The following is a 25,411-nucleotide window of genomic DNA, read 5'->3' on the forward strand; positions in this document are numbered from 1 at the left end:
GTGTTGGTTTTGTGGTCATATTAAAGAGGTGGGACTCACAATTACAAAGAAAATTGTAATTTGTGGTTTTATGCCTCTAACTCCAGGAATCCACAAAAGTGTTCTAGAAATCTGTTGAGTCTCAAGGCTTAAGAACTGTCTGGCTGGTTATCTGTGCAGTATACAAAACTGTTTAGATGTTTGAACTTCATGTGGGATCACTTCATAACCAATTTGTAATAAGGCATAATGTTACCTGATGTAGAACGTGATTAAGAGAAATTGAGTGAAAGAGAGAGACAGAGAGCTACAATGAGTGGACTATCAAGCCCTCCCTGTGTTCCTCTTTCAATAGAATTCTATTGGCAAGGCCCAGATCATTGCCGTTAAATGGATTTTTCTGCCATTAAACAAACACTAAACAAAAAAATATTAAACTAAAGCACCCTCATTAATCAGCTGCAGAGGTGAGAGGAGCTGCTTAGTTTCTTTAGTAGTCTTTTCTCTCATTTGTGTATAATTATGTTAGCAGCGCATCTAAACATGTGTAACAGTTAGTAGATCTTAACATGAGTGAGCCTGATGTAGCAAATATCCACAGTGCCCTCCCTCCTCCACCCATCATAAGTGGTGACCAGACACGCATTCAGGACTGGAGGAGCATACACGACCCGCAGAGCCAGGTGTAAACGGCTATACATCTCACTGTTCACAGGTGATCAGATCAGGCCCAGATCATCAAGGCCCCTGGGCACAAATGTCTGGTGGGCACCTAGATCTTGTTATAATTGCCAAGAGGGCCTCCAGTGACTCGGCCACCTGGCCACTCATCCATAAAACCCATAAGATGATCCAGGCCTGGATCAGATCACTTAAAACGGATGTTCAACCATGTTCACAACTGAATCGTCCATTTTTCCTAGTCCTGAGGTACATAAGCCACTGTCCTTTTGTGAGGTGGGTAGAACAGACTGAAAAAATCTTACTGAGCAAGAAAAACGATGTAAAGCTAAAGATGTGGGAATGTTTTCACTGTAAACATGGAACAATCATCACTCACTCACTCATCGTCTAAGCCGCTTATCCTCCTGGGTTGCTGGGGGATGGGGCCTATCCCGGCGCTCACTGGGCAGAAGGCAGGAAACACCCTAGACAGGACACCAGTCAATCGCGGGGCAGAGATTTAGAATCTCCAACTGGCCTGACCGTATGTGTTTGAACTGTGGGAGGAAACCGAAGCAGAGATGAACATCGCAACACTTTTAGACAAAATAGAGCTGTGCACATATAACAGACGCAGCATCCAGAGCCTGCTGTTTCTGCTTTCTTTTGCCAGGCAATATTTATGCAAATAAGCTGAGAATCAATCAGACCAATCCGATTGTTCACGCGAGGTGAGAAACGCTTATCATGCCCATAGTTGAGATGCATTCCCACACCCAGTGGGAGATTATTACAATGGTTGGAAAAAATAGAATGCAATGGGAGGTAATTATATTGGTTGGAAATTTTATGGTTGTAAAACAATATTAGGCCACTTCAGGGCACAGAACTAGTCTACAACCCCTGCTTGTGTTTTAGTGACACACTCAAAGTGGCACCCACATTACAGCCAAGCAGGGTTGGGAACAGTACTTTGAAGAAACAGTGATAGCAGAATACACTACAGAATACACTGTCCTAAATGTATTCGGTAACAAGTTCTGTTATAATGCATAAATAGGCAGATTTGACCATCAAGTGGGTTGCTATGTGCAGTTCCACTGATGATTTATAACTTGCCACAAAATGCATGCCTGAGTCTAGAACAACACCAGTGCTAAGCTTATCACTCGTGAAGTTCCATCAGCTCTCAGTATAGTTCAGCAATGCTTAGATAACATTGATTTATCAGTCTACTCAGTCTTCAGCAGGACCCTAGTATTCCTGAAGAAGCCATCCTATGTGCTGATCTTAAATCAGTGCACAATGAACAAGCATTGATGTTGTTTCCTTTTAAGATGGTGTGTATTTTGAAATTTAGTAGGTAAGTGTTCTAAAAGTATTCTCCTAAAAAAGCAACTATATTCTGAATATTGCCTTAACAAAATGTGACTTGGAGTGAATCCAGTTTTCTGCATTCTGGATGTTTTCTCAGTACTTGTATTCCAATACGTCCCAACTCTGCACCCAAATTGCCAACAGCTCATGAGAGAGCGACTCACTTCCCTCTAAAATTCAGGGTTACAGTACACAGTTTTTCATTTGAATAAAACTTAAATACAAACTACACCCTACAAATAAACACTCAAAATATTTGAAAGCTGTTTTTTTACTGTTCTTGCTTTTAGCAGTTGCACTTAGACGATCCTGAAATCAGCCCCCTCAGCATCCCTACATCCCACATCCATCTTTTAAGCCACATATCCTTCTGGGTCGCAGGGGTGGACTGGAGCTTATCCCAGCATTCATTGGGTGGAAGGCAGGAAACAACGTGGGTGACAGTCCATCATAGGGCATGTCTTTGGACTGTGAGAGGAAACCCAAACAGACAGAAGGAGAACATGCAGACTCCACACACAGAAAAGATCCTGGTTACCTGGTCGGAGAATCGAACCCAGACCCTTCTTGCTGTGAGGCGACGGTGCTTATATCCCACCAAGTGTGGCTCTATGGTCAGAAATTGACCATTGATTATTATTATTATTATGTGCCTTCAAATCAGTTCCAATTTCTGCCAACCATGCGGATAGCGTTTCTCCAGAATATCCTATGGTCTTCTGTTTGGGTCTTCAGGCGTCCGAATGGCTTGTTCTTGATTCTCTTGGCGACTTGGATCTCATCCTTGTTTAACTTCAACTACTCCAAACATAAAGCACCAAAGTTTTGTTGCACCAACTTGCACTAGCTGATCAACACTGACCCAAATTGCCTTTGAACTGATGAGCCACAGTCTCAAAGATACATCAGCTACGTGGGTGTTTCTAATGAAGTGGCCAGTGAAAGTCATTTCATTTGGCAGCAAGTCTGAACTGAACGATTTCCAAATTGTAGTGTTCTTGTCTTCCTGATTGTGGTCAATTTAGACAAAGACATCGTTCATACATATGAATGTTCATAACATTCAACCCCGGCACAGTAGAAAAGTGCACACATCCGGCAGACTGAACGCACTGGAGGTCAGTTGTGGATATACAGTATGTGAAGCACCTGTTTGAAGGTGCATGTGGTGGAGATGCCGGTGTTTCTAAGAGACGGAGGATTGTAAACACAGGCAGTGGGGCAGTAGAACGTATAAACCAGCGTTCGCCGAAGTGGCCACGTAGATAATTGATATTGTGTTTGAACAAGTCCCGGCATTGGATTAATGATTTATATGGGAGCCAGTTTACACAAACATAGAGGAGAGCTCGATACAAGAGGAGACTGTGCACAGACTTCCTGATATCCTGAACATGTGGAAGAATTCCTTGCTCACTCTCTCTGGTTATATCACACGTTAACTAGGGCTTCCTTTTTCGCCCTCATCGAATCCAAGTACCAGGAAGTGGGACTCGGACAATTTAAACGCCCCCCCCGCCCTCCATTCAACCATGCATCCATTCATGCGCGCACTAAACCAGTGGAAATGGCCATTTTATGAGGCAGCCTTCGTGAGCTTAACAGTGAAGTTGCACTTTCGAAGTTTGCCCTCACTCACAGTGCGGCGTGTCTGCCCAGTCAGTGTTTATATGAATCAATAAAACTGGTTGACTACTAACATCCTGGAAAGCAAAACCGATTCCTGGATAAACACAAGCACGTTCTGCCTTTTCCATTTACATTTACGGCATTTGGCTGACGCTCTTATCCAGAGCGACTTACAATTTGATCATTTTACACAGGCAGGCCAAGGTGGTGTTAGGAGTCTTGCCCAAGGACCCTTATTGGTATAGTGTAGGGTGCTTGCCCTGGTCAGGGATTGAACCCCAGTCTAAAGCGTAGAAGGCAAAGGTGTTAACCACCACACTGACCAACCACGATCATTTCCATGACCAACCAGGTTCAATGCTGATTCACAAACACATCAGCCTATCAGTGACACTGTGGTAATAAGAAAAACGCTATATACAGACATGGATACCAACTACAGGGGACTTTTGGTCAAACCCCCACCCCCCAAAAAAAACTAAAGAAGCAAGGGGGGCAACACCCCACCAATCCTAGCACAAAGCTGGAGAGAACCCTCAGTAGTTAAACTGCATAGAACAGCCTGAAAATTTTACAGTAGAGATGTTAAGCTGCAGGGTCGCTACAGCAACCAGAACAACTGAGTGTGTTTCACTCACGAGCTCTTTCCCCGTCATGCAGGGTTGCCAGATTTGTGGTTTTCCCAGCTGGTTTGAAACTGCAATGTGGGTGGATGCTATATAGTCACAAAGTACTGGCTTTATCACAAGGCCATGTTTGGACACATTCTGGGTCACTTTCAGCTTCTGGTGTGTCTTTAACTTTAACATTCAGCTGCCCATTGTGTTTATATTCAGTCTATGGTTTCACTCCGTGGGTGCATGTAGCACGGCAGCATGATGCTATGTGATGACCAGTCAAATCAGTCACTTTACAAAGACATAAGCCGTTGTTAATCTACGTTAATTTGTTTATCTGCGACAGCTTTCTGATTTATGACCGGCCGATAGGTTCAGCCTGGCGAACCAACCGGGACGTCTGTCTGCAGCACTGAATGTGTAACTAGTATTTCGTTTGATAACCGTCACGAATGATGTCACTTGTGTTTGTAAAGGTTTAGCTGGGTTTTCTGTTTATTTTCGCTTATTCTTATGGCTTATTTCACTGTATGTTGCCGTGTGGTGTGGGCGGCTCCCCACCAATTCTCTAAGTACCATTGCATTCTGCTTGTGCAGCCTGTGTGAAAGCACCAACCTGTTAACATGAGCTATAAAAGTGAATCGCATCGTTCTCACCGTGCAGAGGTAGGGTTTAAATTACAAATGGTTTCACTTAATAATGAGAGAAGTTAACATTTCTGCTTGTGAGCCACAGCGATGAGATTATCTATCTGCTCTTACTTCAGTGTCCTCCGCCCAAATAAGACGACTACGTCATGAGATAAGGAGGTTAATTCAACCCCACCCCAGTATGTAAACCCCGTGTGTACAGAACTGAGCAAACATCAGAGACCACCTTTCATTCATTTAATGTCCTGTCCAAAAAGACATTGAATACAAGCTTAAAATCTCGGGCTTGTTTTTTTTCTACCCAAATGCTGTGTTGAGCCAGCTGGGTTGCTGTGTTGGTTTATTTCCCCATCAGAAAGCAAAACCATCAGGTTTTAACGATGAGCAGAAGCGTAGACAAGGGGTGGCCAGGGGGGGTCCAGTGCCACCCTAGCATGAAGCATGTCCACCCCCATGGTTCATGTGATGATGGTCACAGCTTCGTCTTTTCAGTGCTTCACTTTTCACGTCATTGTAATACAGTAGCGCTATTTTGTTATATTTCACCCCAATAACATCTCTGGGTCTCACCCGGCCATCCCTTCGTGAAAAAAGCTCTAGCTACGGATCCTGATGGTTCTAAAGGGGAACCCAGCCCAAGGGTTAATTTTCAAATCATAACAGCACAAAATGAAACCGAGCTGTCCCTCATCAGGCAGCAGCACAGCGCCACGGCCGTATCAGTAACTTTTACAAAATCTCGACATGTTACTACTTACTTTTCAGTGAAAGCAACAAAGTACGTGTTTCATTTTGAGAAAACTATAAATTACTATAAACTGCGTTTTATGACAAGATTAAATTAGCTTAGCTGACTTGCTAATAGCGTCTTACAGGAGGGTTTCTGGAAGCTTCAGCTGCTTATATGACATTTGTCAACATTCAAAGCCGAATATTAGGTCAACATTAACATTATCTGCGTAATAACTGCCAACTAAAGGACTTGGCTAACGTAGCACACTTGGTTAGAATAGACTTCATATCGCCGCTCGTCTCTCCATGCGCGGTACGGGACTTCGATTAAGGTGTTTCTGAGCACTAAATGTTTGCCATGTCTCTTTGTTTACATTTTGTCTTTTTTTATGGAGCCCCTGCTGGTGACATCCTGTATATCTAAAAAATAATGCGTGGCCACGACTTAGCAAGGCGTGGGAATGAGATGATTAAGTCGTGGCCATGACTTAGTAAAGCGTGGGAACTAATACTAAGTCGTGGCCACGCATTAGGATCTCATTCGCACGCATTAAGAAGGCGTGGCCACGTCTTATTTTTATTTACGCAGGATGTCACCAGCTGGGCGCCATATTTTTTTAATTGTTGGAACAAATGCGCAAGAACATCTGCAGCAATCTGAGCATAACCTAGAATATTAAGAAAGAATCTGGTTTCAATTGTTTACCATTAAGAGCAATGCTTTGATGATTTTCTGCTCATACTGATAAGATGGAGATAATGGAAAACATAAAAATGAAAACAAGCAAACAAACATATCAGACAGTAACCCATCACCAGGGCTGACCCGATCGCAGTCCTTGGTCACATTTCAGAGTAACTTTAATGAACCAACCCATTAGGTTGTTCATGTAACCCAGTAATGCTGGGTCACTTTAACCCAGCGTGTGTTCTGTTACAGTGACCCAGCGCTGGGTCATGCATATGACCTAAACTGGGTTGTTTTCAACCCAGCATTATTTTCAGTCACAATTACTCATTTTTCAACATCAGGAAAAAGGGAAAAAACATATATTTCACTGGGAATCACACAAAATCACCAAAAGCTAATATAACATTAGACTGATCAGTATTTAATGTGTCCACCTTTTGCCTTTATTACAGCGCGGATTTCTTTTTGAGGTCCTTGCTTTCGGTTTTCAGAGAAATCTGCAGGGATGTTTTTCCACATCACCAAAGTTCAGTCTTAGAATTTGGTTGCATTTTCTGCTTCTCGCGATCCACATGGTCCCAACACATACAGTGATGTTGAAATCTGGACTCTGGGGTGGTCAGTCCATTATTCTGAATACACCAGCAGTTTCTTCTTTTCCTTTCCTCAGTAATATCTTCTTAACAGCTACACGGAGACCCATAGCGCTGAGTGGTCTTCTCACAGTGGAAGGAGGGACAGAAACACCAGTGGATGTTTTCAGATCTGAAGCAGCTTGATTTTCTCCTCGTTCTCAAAGACGAAAGCTCCGTTTATCAGATGGCAGTTTTGGTGGTCTTCCGGGTGGTTGTTAGGAGCCTTATTTTTTTCTCAAATACTTTTTTTCCTACTTTCCCCTTCTTCACAACTTCTCTTGTGCACTGACCCTCCACAGAAGGCCTCTGCAAGGCTTCTCTTTTTGGGCTTATGGTACATCTACGTCCATCATTAACCCCGTCAGGCAGGTAGGTCATGGAACAACTCGATCCGAGCTCCGTGAGCAAATGGAAAAGATGGAATCACCCTTAATGCGGGCTTGTGGGTGTGTGCATCCACAGGTTCTTGCCTGAAGTCAACTCAAAAACGTAGATCTAGAACTATAACAGCAAGGATTAGTGCGTCAGCGAATGATTGAGAGAAACGGGGGGGTTTAACTGCGCATCTTGTGTGAGACGAAGGCTGAGCGTGTTTTCTGATGAGGCAGGCAAGAGGATCCACGCACACACATGGATGCTGTGTGAGGCGCCCAGTGGCTAATAAACACAGCCCTCTCCTGGGAGAACGGCAGCGAAGGCTGCCTAGAAACACGTTCTATGCCTGTTCTAAGTGAATATCATAAAGCAGCGTTCAATACGACAGCTTCCTGCGACTGAAGCCGAGCACATCGCAGCCTTTTCATTCCACCTTTCTGTCTATTCATCAAGAGAACGGTCGTATGCAAAGGTTTGGGCACCCCTGGTCGAATGATATTGCTCCATTACTCGTTATTAGCTACGTTCAACTTATTGGCACCTTTTATATTTTGTAGAGAAATGCCGTATGCAAGTTTGGTCCCGGCCAATGACATGTTAACTTAGTTTTACATAGGTAATCAAAGCACGGCGTGTGACCAGAGGGTGCCAAAACTTTTGCACACAACTGCCTATGAAGACAAATTAACAACAGAACTGTGAATTAACCCGAAAACAAAAGATCTAATCTCTCCACGCATTCTCCTCCTTACATATCAGCTTGCACAATTTAGTTTTGTATTTTAGCGCTAAAAGCTAAAAAACAATGGAAGTCTATGGCCACCAATTAGCATCAGGCAAAATACAGGCCGAAATCATCACGCGCTGGGCTCAAACCGTGTCGAGTTGTTCAGTCATGTCAAACAGACTCGCTCATGCATTCCTGAGGCTGTATGACATACTGCCCATCTCTAAAAATGGACAGTACAGACAAAACCCAGGCTTCAAATGAACTGCTCTTGGTTCTAGATATGTCAGTTTGTCCATTTTACAGATAAGCGTATGTCACGGTTTTAGAAACTACATAAGGAAGTCTATTGCTTTGAAAACTGACCCACCAAATTACAATTCAGTAAGGTCTTCCAAACACAGCTGGTATTCCGCACTTGTACAAATGTATACTGGGGCCTCAACACTGAGCACTTTGACGCACGAACGCGATGGAAGCAAACGAGTCTCTCTTGTACTTGACCTTGAGCGAGTACCCGTTTGAATCGAAGTCTCTGTCTTTTACGCATGTTAGTCCACAGGGCTGCACAGAATCCATCATTAACATCATCCCCCCAGACTTCAAATGTCTCCCACAGAGCAGCCTCAGCTCGAATATCATTCAACACCGCTGTTTGTGTTTTCTCTGCCTGAACTGATTAACGGACATTTGCCGTCAAACAACGCGAGAGAAGTGTGGCTGTGATGAGTGAGAGGAAGGCGCAGCCCTTGGTCAGTGCATGTATTAATACACGGCGTAACAGTGTGGAAGGATGCAAAAGACCAAACTGATCCTTAGTCTTTTACAGATTAAAGATGCGAAAAAACTAAAGGGTCTTCACAGCGAAATGATGCAAAGACGCCAACCCGTCTCTTAACGTTTACAGATACAGGATGCAAAAGACAGAAATGGTCTTCTAATAATTTAGGTAAACAGTGCAAAAGACTAAAATGGTCATTAAAAGTTTGCAGGTATGGAAATGACCAAAATGTGGAAATGGCCTACAAACTATTACAGCTAAAAATGACTTGGATGGTAATTAAATGTTTACAGGTAAAGCACAAAACTGACCAATACGGTCTTGAAAGTTTGGGAGTAAAGCATGCTGAAGACTAAGATCTTTAAACATTCACAAGCAAGGACTGTAAATGACCAAATGGCCTTTAAACATACACAGCTAAAAGATGCAAAAGACTAAAACTAAAATTTCACAGGTTACGGCTGCAAATGACCAAAAGGTTTTAAGACGTTTACAGCTAAAAGATGCAAATGGCCAATATGGTATTTAAACTCTCTCATTTAAAGTTGAAGAAGACCAAGACCATTCTTACACTTTGACCGTTGAAAGATGCAACAGACCTAAAGACATAAGAACAGGTAAAAAGGTGCCAATGAACCAAATGGTCTTTAAAAGAATACAGAAAACAAACGAGTCAAATCATACATGGTAACATGGTAACATACAAAGGAGCAAACCGTCTTGCATCCTTTACCTGTAAACGTCTGAAAATACCCAAAGTGGTCTTTAGAGGTTTTAGAAGAAAAGCATCCAATAGAGCCAAACAGGCACTGGTACTCAACACAACCAAAAAGGAAACAAAAGACTCTAACAAGTAAAGCATGCTGAGGACGCAAGAGGGGCTCGGCGTGTTTACAGGTGAGGGACGCAGCGCAGCCAGAAGGGTCTTTATGCGTTTGGCGGGCACCTTAATGCGTAACTGGACCTTCGTTCGCATGCAGCAGATGGAGAAGTGACACAGAGACGCGTGAAAATGTGTCTGAGCTCCTGAGGGGAGTGTAAAGGTGGGGGAGGAGGTGAGTGGAGGTGGGAGGAGATAGGAGGAGATAGGAGGAGATGGGAGGAGGTGGGCGATCTCTGCACAACATAACTGCTCCTATTGGTCCACATAAAAGAGTTTCTTCTGATGCCGGTGGGTGACAGGACGTGGGCAGCTGAAATAAAAAGAAAGAAGAGGCTGTAAGTGAGGAGGAGAGCGCAGAGCGCATGGCTGCACGGTGACTCGGTCTGGGAGATCCATCCGCTGAAGAACACGCAAGATTTACCCAACAAAGTCATTTAAGACCCGGAGCACACGGACTGTGACAAGGTACCGCTCTGTTTTATACTGGGATTATTTCACTGTTCCCTACTTTTTGACAATAACAACAAAAACAATAACAACAACAATAATAATAATAATAATAATAATAATAATATCATCAAGAACAACATCATAATGAGAACAGCATTCTAGTAACAGGCACTGCATTAAAAGTACATGTTCATACACTCTTGAAAAAGATGGTTCTTCAAAGGTTCTTTAGTAAAAGAAAATGGTTCTATTTAGAACCATGAGTTGTGTATAGAGCCAATTCATGGCAAAATTGATGGTTATTGTGTTGTATATGGTTCTATACACTTAAAGATAGTTCCTCAAGGGTTCTTGAGTAAAGAAAATTGTTCGATATAGAACCACGAGCACTCAAAGACCCTTGTGCATGGTTACATCAGTCCTTCAGATTGATGGTGAACGTGCTGAAGATGGATCTATATAGAACCTTTTTGAAGAGACTTCTATATAGCATCAAAAAGGGTTCTTCAATTGTTATGATGTCAAACTTGTAACAATAGAAGATGCCTTTTGGGTGCTATATAGAAACCCTTTCAAAATGGTTCTATATAGATCCATCTGCAGCACATTTCCATCAATCTGAATGGAATCTACCAACCAATCTGAATCATGCAAAAGGTTCTTTGAGGAGCGATTTTCATTGCTAAAGAACCCGTGAAGAACCATCATTTTTAAAAAGAGTTCTATATAGCACCAAAGATGTTCTTCTAGTGCTGCAAATTTGACATCATAACAGTAGCAGAACTCTTTTTGGTGCTAATCAGAACTATATGCAGCAGAGACTGTAGAACCTTTTCACCATACAAAAAACATTTAAGGATGAGGTGGTTCTATATGAAACTCATGCTTCTAAACAGAACCAAAGAACCCTTGAAGAACCAAGCTTCTTAAAAGTGTTCAGCTAAAACAGCACGTTTCTGTGGCATGTTTCAGTTTGAGGGCAGACGAGCAGAGTCCGAGTCCGAGAGGAGGACGGAGAAGTGAAGCCCTCTGTTGTGTTCCTCTCTGTTTGTCTCTGACTGCAGGAGCTCCGGTGGAGGATGGAGTGGTATGTGCTGGTGCTGGTGCTGAGTTTGCCGTCTCTGTCCCAGGCTGGTTGCTCTGAGCAGTGTCTCAGATGCGTTCAACAGATTTCAGATCAAAACTCTCAAGCCTCAGAGCTGAACTCGCCGCTCAGTCGCCTGGTAAGACCACGCTTTGTGTGACTCCCACCTGTCGCTCACCTTCTCCCCTCTCTTAGATCAGAGACCACGGACTGTCCGAGACGAGGAAATCTGAATGTGCCTCGGACGTTTGCTTTAGCCATTTATTTATGTATTCATTCATTTGTGCAAGCAAGCATACAAGGTCATCGACTGTACGGCGTCCTGTGACTGCAGTCAGTCGTAGAGCGTTTCAGCACCGCGGACAGCGCAGCTCTACTGCCCATCTCTGCCCTTGAAGCCACGGATTAAGGCGATCCGCACGCTTCATCACCGCCAGCGCAAACAGATTCGGTCCAATTCTGCTTATTTATGTAAATATGCCCATTAGAACCACCCTGTTACGGTTAGAACAGTCCATTAGAACCGTTGAACTGCTGTCAGTCACAGCTCACCTGTTAACCCATCAGAATCCTTTACACGGTCATAACAAGCTACACCACCAGGAACCACAGAGAACCTTCAACAGGTTCTGTTTTGGTTATTTAGTTTTGGTCTATTTTGTTTTTGTTTATTTATTCATGGTTCTTTACAGCATCCAAAGGGGCTCTTCTATTGTCACCATGTCAAGCTTTTAACAATAGCAGAACCCTTTTCTAAAAGGTTCTGTATAGAACCATCTACAGCACATTCTCCGTCAATCTGAATCAGGATGCAGAGAACCCTTTACTCAGAGCTCCATGAGTGTTCACAGTTCTATAAAGAACCATTTTCTTTGCTAAAGAACCCTTAAAGAACCATTATTTATAAGTGCGTAGTTAAAAACAAATTCCTGGTTTTTTTCCCAGTCATTTGTGCCCAAAACTACTTTGTTAACTTTGTTGGATTTTGTATAAATTAGTTTAAATTTAACGTCCAGCCGTTCCACAAAGACGGCTCGACATCGCTAAACAGCAACCAGCCTCTGCTGTCTTAAAGCAAACGATGGTTCTTCAAGGGTTCTATAGTAAAGGCAATGGCTTTATTTAGAACCATAAGTTTATACAGAATCATTGGCTTGCTTAAAGGTTTCTTTGCCTGGTGAAATCGTTCTTCAGATTGATGGAGAATGTACTGTATATCATTCTACACAGAACCTTTTTGAAAATGGTTCTACACAGCACCAAAAAGGGTTCTTCTGTTGTTACCAGCATGACATTGAACCCTTTAGGTTCTGATTAATAGAGCGGATTAAATGGTCCTATATAGAATTCATGGTTCTAAATAGAACCACTGAAGAGCCTTCTTTAAGGGTGTACAGTGGTGCCACAACATCAGCTCCAAAAGTCACACAGTTCCTTGCAGAAGCCCGTTGAACTACACGTTTTGAACTACAAACATGGCGGAGAGTCGAGGAAGGGCTGTTCTGTTTTTTTGCGGTTGTTTTTGTTTTTCTGCTACGTGGCTAAAGCAGCAGGAGGTCGAGGAGCCGACTTGTCATTTATTCATGAGCCTCTCCATCAGCGGGTTTCTTCACCACCGCAGCGGAGATATCGCAATAACTGCATGCGCAATGCATGCCGGGTGTTGTAGTGAAATAGAACTGGACGACAGCGCCAAGACAATCCCGGGTCGCGAGTCGTGTCACGTTAAAAAGCGGCCCTTTAAAAAGGCAGAATATTAAAGGGGAAGTCCACCGCTTTCCCACAGGCATTCGGAGCGGTTTGGTGATAGGAACCAGACGTCCACCTCTAAAAGCTCCCTCGCAGAAAGTTATTCCATTAAACGGCTATGGATTCTCTCCTCACTGACCGAGACGCTGTTCTGCGATCAGGTTTTGGCTTAAAACATGTTCTACTTAATCCATTCACGGAGGAGGGATACATGCTGGGTGCTGTGAGGCAAAACAGTCCCCAGAGAAAACGTATTCTTCAGATTTACGACTATTTTACATCATCAATGTTGCATATAACACTCAGAAGACGCGTGTAGGTTCACCGGTGGTTTTATATGGTAAATAAAACGCGTGTTGTGGACACGGTGACCCCTGGTTCCTATCACCATCACTGTAAAGCAGATCTGACAGGAATTTTCTCTACAATTAACCAAACTGCGACTTTACCTCACAACGACTGAACTATGCGGAAATTTTGAAAATACGTCATTGGTGAAGCTCTGCAATGAACAGTTTCACATCAAACCTCAAACCACTCTGAGGGACTTTGTTTACATCTCAACGACTGAACTCTGCAGAAATTCTGAAAATCCGGTGGACTTCCCCTTTTAACAAAGCTACTTTCCCCCTGATTTCTGTGCAGGCTTGTGCTGCGGAGTGTGAGGGAGCTCTCCAGCCGGAGGAGTGCGAGGAGGCTCTGCAGGTCCTCTCAGACGACCTGAAGGAGAGCAGGCCGGGAGGAGAGGAGGAGGAAGAGGGCGAGGAAGAGGAGGACGAAGATGAAGACGCGGAGCTGAACCTGGTGAAGCGCTACGGAGGGTTCATCAAGAGAATCGAGAAGAACAAGAACAAGCTGTGGCCGTGGAGGGAGAACGGCGTGCAGAAGGCGCTGATCGAGGAGCAGCAGAGGGAGCCGCTCTTAAAGCTGCTGCTGAGAAACAGCCTGAACAAGGGAGATTTCGGGCGGCTGGAGAAGCGATACGGCGGCTTCAGGAGGAAATTCGGGCCGAAGAGGCGGAGCGGCGGCCCGCTGCTGGACGAGGAGGCCAGTCAGGAGCAGCAGCAGCAGCAGCAGGAGCTCCAGAAGAGGTACGGCGGCTTCATGAGGAGAATCCGCCCCAAGTTAAAGTGGGACAACCAGAAGAGATACGGGGGCTTTTTACGGCGCCATTTCAAAATCTCGGTCAGATCCGAGGAGGAGCCGCCTTCACTCCAAGACCAGTTTGGGCTTTTAAAGTGAAGTGGAAGTGAACAGAAACTCACACTGTCCCCCTAAAAAGACCTCACAGCGTCCCAAAACGTCGCTGCTAACGTGGAGCCAGCCCCCTTATATCCTCTGTACAGTCCTGTTGTTGTTAGCAAACAATACGAGGCTGAAGTCGGTCTCTCGCTCGAACCTTCCGTTCCACCTTAAAAGCTGCAGCAGTTCCATTGCGGAGCCGGAGGCGACCTGGTGGAACTGCTGCTCCGCTAAAGAGAGGCCGACTTCAGGAGCGTTAGGCTACGTGCTGCAGTCAGTGCTTGTTTAAAACTCACAATAAAAGGGCAAAAGAGCTTTGTTTGCCGAAACTTGCAGCGGAAAGATGTTTTTTTGTGTCGGTCACATTTTAAAAAGGACGTTGTTATCGTATTAACCGTTGACATAAACGATCTCCATGGTAACGGCGCTTTTTCGTGCCGCTGCCGCTCGAGTTTTACAGTTTGGTCCAACAGCGCCTCCCAGCGTCCGAGACCGGAAACGCAACTGCAACGTGTATTTAAAGTGAACCCGCTTTCAGTCATTTAACACATTTATTTATTACAGCACAATAAAGTTTAACGTTTCAGTAGGACCCGTGTTGTAAAACAGCACTTTTAGTTTGGTCTAAAAATGCACAGATTAAGATGTAACCCACTCTCAGCAGCCAGGCTGAATGTAGGAGTTATATAAGCGGCTTAGTTTATAATTATTTTGCCATTTCATGGTGCTAGACATTTAATCACTTACTAAATAGTGAGTCCTGAGTGTTTTGCTTGGACACCAACACATCTGCTCAGAATAAGTCGTCACCAAGCCTCAGCAGTGCAGGCAAAGTTTTGGACATGGGAACTGATTTTTAAGGATTTTAGAGTCACGACATCACCAGAAAGCTTCTTCAGTAATAAAAACAAGAGCACTGAAAATACCACAATCAGTTTTAGTGATCACACTTCCACACTTGAGAAGTTGGATGGCGAAAGTCTTGATGTAAAAAACCAAGACCAGCCCAAAATCAAGCTGAAACACTGACCATCCTCCCATAAGACATCGCTCTCCTGCTCATGAAACACCAGTAGCAGGCCTGCCTTACAGTCAGCCAGTGATTCTCCTCAAATCCACAGCACACACACCTACACACTGATGTAAGAGATTAAGATTAGTACTCAGGGAATGAATTAGAGGGAAATGCGATGGGTAACGTCTTTCAGTCCCACTATTTTTTCACAGCCAGACCGAAATGCTTGATTTTGCAGCAGCCTTTTTAGAAAACTGGCAGCAATATTTTTAAACGTAGCCTAATTCATTTGCCAAAATGAGCGAACCTCTGAAAACCGAGAACAGATTCAAGACTAAAAAAACATTTTAGTCCATAAAACAGTTCAAACAGTTTATCAAAATGATGTCATGTAAATTCACTACAACCATAAATCCACATGGGCGTTCTCTACATAACCGCAGGAATACTCGGGGAATCTGAGGCTCTGAACGAATACGAACGCAGCTACAGCACACGGAAGGCACAGAAGGGCGTCACACAGACGTACAGAAGCACGACTGGTTGTGGCCACCTTAGCTTTGATATCTGACGCGTATGCAGCGTCCGGCTTCCAGGCCCACAGCACAGCAGCTGCACTTCATTCTGAAAGCAAATCACACGTTTATTACGGAAACCGTACAGTGATCGGACGAGCTCTGGCAGGTGCAGTCAGTCTGATTGAGTGTGCGTGATTTCTCGTGATCCCAAGATCGCAAAATCCTAAATTCCTGGAGGGTCGGATCTTTTTCACTTTCACACCTGTGATGAAGAGAAACGCCTCAGACGAGATTCACAGAGCATCACGTCCCCAAAATGAGCCGAAACGGGAGCTCAGAATTTCTTAGTATTTGATATGTATAGATTATGTATGTACAGACAGACTAAATGAGTCAAGAGCGCCTGAACTAGAGCTTCAACAGAACAGAGTGGAAAAAAAAGAAGACATTTTTTGTACGAAGGGTTAAAGTCACAAATTGCTTAAATTTGAATAGTGACCTAGAAATGGTCACATATGTCAAATATCTTCAATATTTCTTCTTCAGTTTACTCATCACTTCTAAAATATTCTGTTTATTTCCAAGTTTAAATGGAAAAAAAAAATCCAAAATTTTTAATGTGGACTTTTGAACCCCACTGTATATATAGACTGTATATAGACTGCGTACAGACTGCATATAGACTGTGTGTCTCGCTGTTGTCAGAAGAAAACCTTGTATCTCCAAAATTTGTAACTTTACAGGAGAAAGAAAAAACGACTTTACTTTTAGTGGAAGTCAATGCAACCAGAGTTTTCCCAGTCATTTTTGGGTCGTTTCTTTTGGTCCATTCATCATGAAATGTACATACAATATAAAGGGCAACAGGCATTTTCACATTATGTCAAAACTTGAAAAATGGTAGGACAAAAATAGAGGCATTTTTCTTCCAACAACAATATACATACTATCAATGAAAAGGTTTGCTTTTGATCCATTCTTCATGAAATACAATCTAAAGTGCAGCTTTAAAAAAAAGCATTTTAAATAGTTCTCTGATGACCGAGGATTTGGGAACAAAAAACATTCCAGAAACGATCCTGGACTGAACAGACTGACGAGTTCAAGTGTGTTAGAAACGCTTCCTTAGAATCGTTTTATCAGTCCCAGCCGTGTGAGATTTCTAAACTAAACACTAAAAGAACATTTTCTCGTTATGGATTCTAATTAATTAATAATATTACCTCTATTTTAACTGACACTCACTGCTTATCTGTGGGCTGCTCTTCTGGGTTCTCTGCTGTCTCTTCTGCTTGAGCCCCTACAGTCTCTACTGCAGCTGCACTCACAGGCAGCGCCACTACAGTGCTGCCTGCAGCTCCCCCTGCTGGTGCAGCCAGGTTCTGCAGCGTAGGCAGCGTGACCAGCTGAAAGGGGCTGACCACTTTAACAATGGCAGGTCCGCCTGGCCCCTCCTGGACTGCAGCGGAGCTCAGGACAGTCAGGTTGGAGTCAGGCTGCAGCTCTGTCCCGCCTGGGGACGTCAGCACCGTGTAGCCACCGAACAGGGGCGTCTGTGCTGGAACAGGCGTCCCAACGGCTGACAGGATTTTATCCAGAGGGAATCCTGTGAGCTGAGTGACGGGCAGAGTAAACTGGGTGGGCGGAGCGGCTGTGACAGAGGCGGGACCAGAGACAGCCCGGGTCAGGCGGGGTCGTTTGGAAGACGGCGGTGTGGTCACGGGGGTCAGGGTCATGAGGACGTTGTTGAGGTGCTGAGATTTGCTCTTCAGTTCCTTCGCACGTTTGCGGTGCTCGTCGCACTGCTGCTCCAGAGCTACAGGGACCAGCATGCATGTCCAAACACATCCACCCACATCCAAACACATTCATAAACATCCACCCACATTCATAAACATCCACCCACATCCAAACACAATCAAACATCCATACACATTCATAAACATCCACCCACAATCAAACATCCATACACATTCATAAACATCCACCCACAATCAAACATCCATACACATTCATAAACATCCACCCATATTCACACACACACGTCCAAAAACATCCACCCACATCCAAACACATTCATAACATCCACCCACATCCAAACACAATCAAACATCCACCCACATCCAAACACAATCAAACATCCACCCACATCCAAACACAATCAAACATCCACCCACATCCAAACACAATCAAACATCCACCCACATCCAAACACAATCAAACATCCACCCACATCCAAACACAATCAAACATCCACCCACATCCAAACACAATCAAACATCCACCCACATCCAAACACAATCAAACATCCACCCACATCCAAACACAATCAAACATCCACCCACATCCAAACACAAACATCCACCCACATCCACCCACAGAGGACACAAAGACAATAATCAAGTAGAATTCCAAGTCATTTGATGGTATGAAACACACTACATGTATAATTATGGATTTCTGCTCATTTTTCACAAAAGTTCACAAACTTTTATTTTACTGATCTTATCATCTTCACTGGTGAAGCAAGTCAACTTAGAAAAGTGTTTTATTGTGTTTAAATGCTATTTTTATTGTAGCCGTTTCAATAAAGCTGCAGTCGTGTCCATTTTATCTCAGTGCAGCCGTCTCTGTGAAGAGGTACGAACTGCATTTAAAACAGGGGCCTCTCACCCCTCAGCAAGCCAACTGTGTCTTAGTTAATCTGAAAGGTTTTTCTGACCATATTAATTAAAAATATCAGTCAATTTTAATTCTACCAACAGAACAAGCCACTAGGGGGCCGTCAGAAAGAGGACACCGCTATTTTACCCCACTATGTCCTTTTCATGTTACTGTCTGAGGGACGACATTAGCAGACAAAACAACGAGGCGTTAATAATGACACTTAGAAGTTAACTAGGACGCTATTTTTAAATAAACATGAAAACAGCCACTTGTAACATCTGCAGCAGGAGTTTCAATTATTTTGTCAAACCACGGTTAAACAGCTACACCTACAATCCAAGTATGCACATTAACACTTTTGTACACTTCGCTATAACCGTCTATTCAAAGCTGGAAATGGGAGCGTGCTACTTCGTGTGTGTGTTAGACAAAACAACACAAAAGAAGCATATTAAAAATACCAGAAATCATAAGAAGTAAATAAGTAGTCTAAAAACCCAAAAATGTTCAAAAAGTTCAAATGTGATATGTTTTAAAACAGTTAATAGTTTAATAATAATGAATAGAGCAGCAGCCAACTATTTTCTGCGTAAACACGTAGTGGATGAACAGCGTCCTGAGCAGGGAATGAAGCCACGCCCCTTCTGCGCGTTCCGTAATCGGAGCTTCTCTGTTTTTTTTCGTTTTCATAGCCGGTCCAGCTGGTCCAGCATGTTACCGCTGCCCTGTGAAAAAGTCAGCCCTGACCACGTTTTGTTTTGCCCTCCCCAGACAGTGACCACCCACCCACACAGTGTGTGTGTGCACAATTTAAGATGGAATAGGAAAATCTGAACAAGAAGGCGCGGATTGAATCTTAACTGCTGCACCTTTTAAGGTGCAACGGGAAAATTCGGACATAAAGCTGACTTCTGCTTCACTGAGAGGTGAAATGCATAGAAAGGGATGAGGAGGATGGTCCTGCGCGACAGGCAGGTAACATTAACTCATTTTTGCTGTTCCACAGAATCAAATGTTCAGTATCATTTCGTCCCGTTGGCTAACGTTTGTGATGGCAGCCGGTTTGCTTCACAGCAGAAACTGTAGTGATGATTTGCTAACCCACTCCCGAGCTAACTTTAGCTACATTACTTGAACTGTCGTCGTTCACGCTAAAGGGTGAGGTGTGTCAAACAGTGCACTTGGCATAAACGAAGGGGTAGCGTTTTAAAATGGGCAGTTTCTGACTATATATCCTAAAATGGTCTGTAATATCTACGTAAATACAAATCGATATTGGTGCGATCTGTATTGTCAGGTAATCAATTTTAAAAGACTCGGATTGGGATGGGGTCAAAAATAACTGGGACATTCTTAACCATAAATATGGAATTCTCTTCATATAATACTCGCCTACTAAGCTCCGGGTGTACTGCTCCCTGCAGCGATCCATTTCACTCTTGTGGCTGGCCAGAACCTTCTTCACCAGATCCAGCATCCCAAAGTTCTGCACAATGTTGTTGAGCAAAGCAGCATCTATGAAGGACAGAAAACGAGGGATTAAGAACGAAAACGCTCAAATTAGCCATATTTGTGCACGTGTAGAATACAACTGCACCATCTCACTTTCTCAGCAATTCTGTAATATGTTGCTCTCAGTGAGCACCTAAGGAGGTAAAGCCCACTGACCTTTGACCTGCAGTGGGGATTCCTGGATACGTTCGTGCATGCCTTTGAGGATTTCCTCAATCTCCTTCTGCAGATCCTCCATGATGTCATCCAGCAACCCCATGTCCTTCAGACCTCTCCAGAACGTCATGGTGTCCTCTGAGAAACCAAAGAAGCCAAGTTACAAAGTTACTGTCCTCCATGTGTTCAGTGAAGGCTTTTCTCAACTGTCCTTTTCTGGACATTATCGGTTTAAAAACTTGAGTCAAATCAGCCAAATGACAGACGAAGGTTCAACTCAAACAACCAGAACAACTGAACTGCGTAATCCAAAAATCTAAGAATTTACTTTCAAGAGTTTCAATTACTTAGTAACTCTTTCAACGTTAGTATGCTAAATACAGTGGGACAGTAATTCCATAAAATGACCTAAAAATAATATTATTGCAATCATTTTATCATTCATTATACCTTGGCTCATATCCAAATCACACTCACCGCCTATGGCCGTAACCCATTCTGTACTGTCATCCTCTGTAGAGAACGTAGCTGGAGATCCATTGACTGCAACAGCACATAAACATGTACAATTAGCAACATCTCTATACACGTTCACAGCATTTAACGCTGTATTGTTTTAAGCCATATGAAACACTGTTTTGCAAAAGACAATTAACTAGACTGCCTCTGCACAGAACTATTTAATTTTTTAATTACTGCAGCACTAAGGGTGAACAGTAAGCTAACGAGGGTCACGCCACATTACCGTCAGCCGAAGACGGCGTTGCTGGCACAGTCTCGGTGGACTGCTGGCTGCTGAGAGACGCTCGCGTCCCCACCAAGTCAATCTTTGTGCTGCGACATGTGTTGGAGCACAGCTTGGAGTGCTGGTAGAAGTCAAGCTCTCCGGAGTCCATGATCTTCCTGCAGGTCAGCCAAGAGAAGCAGTTAACAGTGAAACCAGGAAAGCAAACAGTTCTGCTAAAACAATCTGATGCACCCAGCAGAAGACATATTACAATGACCTGCTGGTTCACTGAAATAAGCACAGTTAGAACGCCTCTCAACCAATCAGCTTGCGTGGCTGGAACTAACCACTGTATAACACATAATAACACTTACACAACATTTTCTCAAAATACGACATGAATCACAATATTTATTGTTTCTTAAGTTTGTTAAGCTGAAACTGACAAGTAGTGCCAGATCGAGAAAGAAAAAAAACGATCAAAAACATTTTGTTTATCTATCAATATATTTATCATTTAGAATTGATCAATATATTGCTAAAATTACGCTTAGAAACACAGAAAAACATCACAGTGTACCAGTAAAGGAAATTTAACATCCAGTCAAAGAGACGTGTTTTAGAGTCCAACCGATATATTGTTTGGCTGATAACATATTATATTGAGCTTCCATAGACGTATATTAACACTCAGCATCTGAGAAAATCAGGTTAATAAAAGAATTATAATGTCACTTTATATGTAATATGTATCTTTATATGTATAATGTAATATAAGAAAGACACATTGAGCAATTTCCTCCTCTGAGAGTTAAATTTGTGTTTTATGGTTATGCCTTAAGGCTTAGTTATGAGGTTATTTTTAAGTGGATTATTTTTTAGTTATATTATTCCACTTCTACTGTTTACTTAAGCATGAAATCTGACAAATGAGAGCCACAATTATACCTGAAAAATCAGTCAGCAAAGCGTCATTAAACTAAAATCACTGGAGTAGGTTTACATTTTAGCCATATTAAATGATATCATTAGTTATCAGAATTATGAGCTTCTTAAACTAGGAACCGCTGACAAAATGTTCTCCTCGGCTGAGCCCGACTACTTACCTATTTAAAAGACAGGTAACATAGGTGAAAGCACTGAAGGTGCACCAAAACATTAAACTAACACTTTGGGCAGAAGTATGCTTTGCTGGACACAGAAAACAATACCCACGTCACACACAGTACAGAGTGAAATGAAACCATCTTCTGACGCCTATAACTTATTGAGATGGTCACATACCTTAACATCGTCCCGTTGAGACGAATTGCCCTCTTCCAGTCTTTCAGAGTGGATTTTCCAGCCAGGTAGACAAACTCTTTTGGACTGATCAGGTGATCATTGAACTGTAACACAAAGCATTACAGCCAGTGAGACTGTTTATCTAGCTCAGCGTGGCCCCACATCCTGACACAGGATAGCAATTTCAGGGGTCGTACTCACCACTCATCTTCATATACCAAGAAAAATACTGTTATTTGTCCAGAGCAACTGCTCACCCAAACAGCTTGTTATCCACTACGACAGAGACTGGATTTCTTTTTCTGCTAAGGGCTTGCGCCGTTTCACAGTTCTTCTCAGGCAACAGAACAACATCTTAGCACATCTTATGAGCAACATAAAATCAACTCATCAAACGAATCGGTTTTCAGATTCAGTTCTAATTTAAGCCATACAGATGCTCTAGTCTTATAGAACCAGAGTGAATCGCACTGAAGCTGCATTTTGTCTTTAACACAACAAGCTGTTTCTTCTGTACACTTTAAGGTGCTCTCCTGATCTGCTGTAGTTTGCTTAGTGGTTAGACATCGAAAAAGTGAAAAGTCTTAATTTACCTGTACACATTTGACATTGATGCCAGGGCAGACGAATTTCTTCCACACTAGGTCAGCTTTGCTGTCACCGCAGGTTATTTGGTAAAGAATGTCAGCTTCCACATCCACGTCTTCGGAAATCTTCACTGCAGGAGGAATTACACCAGACGACTCAAGACAATCTCCGTACTGTGGGCTAAACTATTGTTTTCATTCAGTGTTTTTTTTGGGCTTCTGCTCTCTTTTCAGCATCGTATTTGTCATTGTCAAAGGGCTGGGAGAGTTGTCTAGAAACAAGTCCTACCAAGAACTGTCTCCTTAGACAGGGAGATGGTGGTGGGGCTGGATTCAGACTCCAAGCTCTGCTCTATAATGTCCACCCTGTACAGGAAAACACAGCCACGAACAATTTAGCTCCACAGAGATTACGGGAACGCGAGTATTGTCAGTGTAATAATGATTCAAAGCGGCAATTTAATGACAGCCATTCTCAGAATGCTTGATAAGACAAAGCAGTTCTTTATAATGCACTTTCTATTCAGTGCTCAGGTTTGTGTTAGTAAATCAAAATCGGTTCCAAGACACAAACTATTCTCTACAGAGAGCTTAGCAACTACTAAATATATACAATTATATAACACAACAATTAGAAATACACCTAAAGTGTAAGTGTAAAGTGAAACAGCTGCCCAAACGGCTAAACTGATGCTGCTGTTGTGACAACACCCCCGGTCAAATCACGTTTTGCTGACTTTCAAAGTGAAAGGAAACGCACACGTCCACTACAGGGGCCAAGCATTAATATGACATATTTCTGTTAATTTAGTGGACAATTTCTATTTTCGTGCTACTTAAAGTGTACCATATCTTTTGAACAGGGCACATTTCATGTTTTTTCCTCCTCTCAATCTGTTAAATTCAGCAAATAAACAGCAATTGTGTATTACAATGTGCAGAAGTGTGTTCTCTCTATCATTTTCACTTAGAAACCCGACAAACCGTGTCATTCAACCGGGGTTCCCAAAAGTTTGCATAAGATTGTACAGGAGTGGAGGTGGGAAACGCTCATCTGACTTTAGTCCTGTTTAGTACTGCATTAGTACTGTTGGTCTCTCATCTATCAGGTTTTGCTAGACGATACATGGGAGTGCTGGAAGGGGGATGTGAAAATGATGTGACGACTGGTACATTTAGACAGAAGACTGTGGGAAAACATTCAGCCAGATGATTTGATCCAATGCGATAATGTGATCTACACACTAATGGATAAACGTGCGCCTCTTACTCTGCCTGTTCCAGGGCTGCGGTCTCCAGCATGTTCTTCACCTCTTCTCCAGAAGTGCTCGGGTCTGAGCCATCCGGAGTGGTCACCACCACCACCTCCTCCACATGGACGTTCACCTCGGAGGACGAGGCCATGGGGGTGGCCGCATGTACACCAGCCCTTCACCTCTCTCTCGCTGTCAGGAGCCCAAAGGAGGAGATGTAGAAAGATGCAGGAAGTGTTGTTTACAAATGTAGTTCTCGACAAATTACATCCTCGATAAAAAAAAAAAAGAATTTCTTTGGGCCCATTAGGATTAAAACTGTACGATTTTTCTTTCTAATAGGAATTGGCTTAATGCTTACCATTACAGACCACTGGTTACACCATTAAAACCCTTTACACTGTGATATTAACCCCTCGGGGAAACACAGAGATACCACTACTGACTGCTGGACACCACCAGGAACAGAACAGAAACTTTTAATGGCTTCTATGATTTTATCCAGCAGAGAAGTAATGCCTTCCCAACAAATAACGATGTAAATAATGTCTGTAAAGTTATGTATCGTGGGTGTTCAGAGACATTACTGCAGCATCATTGGCCAGTCAGACAGCCCCCCTAAAGCCAGACTTACCAGGCCAGTGTTACCGACCCTGAGCCCAGACGCTGCAGCTTAACGCCTGAACAGGAAACCTGGCTGAGCCCGTGTAACACATTTACAGCTTTTGTGAGCATGCTGCCTTATACACACGGCGCGTCTTCTCTCCAAAGCTGGCCAAATGTGGTTATTTTTAAGCTCGTAAACAGGCCGAAAGCCGAGGAGCAGCACCGAGCCAGTCAGTCAGGACCGGACCGTTCACACCAGCGAGGCTAAAGGCTTTAGCCAAGAGCTAACTAAACAGAAAAAAGACGGGTTCGCGGGTTTAACCGACAGCAGAGAACACCCGCGTGGACGCAGACTTACTTATTCTCAAACAGAGCAACGTTTCTGCAGTATATCCTCCTCTAAGTCCGATATATGAAGCCGTTTACCTGAAGAGTTTGAGTTTGTTTAGGAAGCGCGTAGCCGCTTGACAGCACTACGCATGCGCAGTAGATCGACGGGTGTGACGTATATGTTGTGCCTCTTCTCCACGCCGAGAGATCAGCAGGGGCTGCCCGAGGAGCTCGGTCCTGGACCTGGAGGTCTAACACCCAGCAGAGTTTAGCTCCAGCCCGGGGAGCTCGGTCCTGGACCTGGAGGTCTAACACCCAGCAGAGTTTAGCTCCAGCCCGGGGAGCTCGGTCCTGGACCTGGAGGTCTAACACCCAGCAGAGTTTAGCTCCAGCCCGGGGAGCTCGGTCCTGGACCTGGAGGTCTAACACCCAGCAGAGTTTAGCTCCAGCCCGGGGAGCTCGGTCCTGGACCTGGAGGTCTAACACCCAGC

General features: G+C 43.5%; 2 protein-coding genes across 3 annotated transcripts; one reads left to right on the forward strand and one right to left on the reverse strand.

Annotated features, from left to right (window-relative positions):
* The first annotated feature begins 10,037 nt into the window (after positions 1-10,037).
* Positions 10,038-14,600, forward strand: pdyn (prodynorphin). The gene is made up of 3 exons (XM_017717929.2): positions 10,038-10,205; positions 11,255-11,413; positions 13,669-14,600. The coding sequence occupies exons 2-3, from the start codon at positions 11,270-11,272 to the stop codon at positions 14,263-14,265; spliced, it is 741 nt and encodes a 246-aa protein (XP_017573418.1). The 5' UTR covers positions 10,038-10,205; positions 11,255-11,269; the 3' UTR covers positions 14,266-14,600.
* A 203-nt stretch (positions 14,601-14,803) lies between these two features.
* On the reverse strand, positions 14,804-25,102 carry gmeb2 (glucocorticoid modulatory element binding protein 2). 2 transcript variants are annotated; one of them, XM_017717917.2, is made up of 10 exons: positions 25,017-25,102; positions 24,002-24,176; positions 23,021-23,097; positions 22,738-22,862; positions 22,145-22,248; positions 20,879-21,036; positions 20,611-20,676; positions 20,134-20,271; positions 19,858-19,980; positions 14,804-17,614 (listed from the first exon to the last, which is right to left on the reverse strand). In XM_017717917.2, exons 2-10 carry the CDS (start codon positions 24,133-24,135, stop codon positions 17,040-17,042), a joined length of 1,500 nt encoding a protein of 499 aa, XP_017573406.1. In that variant the 5' UTR covers positions 24,136-24,176; positions 25,017-25,102; the 3' UTR covers positions 14,804-17,039. The 2 variants fall into 2 exon arrangements, with proteins under 2 accessions (XP_017573406.1, XP_017573405.1); XM_017717916.2 differs by having other exon boundaries at positions 24,949-25,089.
* Positions 25,103-25,411: the final 309 nt, after the last annotated feature.

This window comes from Pygocentrus nattereri, chromosome 9, assembly GCF_015220715.1.
Source record: "Pygocentrus nattereri isolate fPygNat1 chromosome 9, fPygNat1.pri, whole genome shotgun sequence".
Lineage (NCBI taxonomy): Eukaryota > Metazoa > Chordata > Actinopteri > Characiformes > Serrasalmidae > Pygocentrus > Pygocentrus nattereri.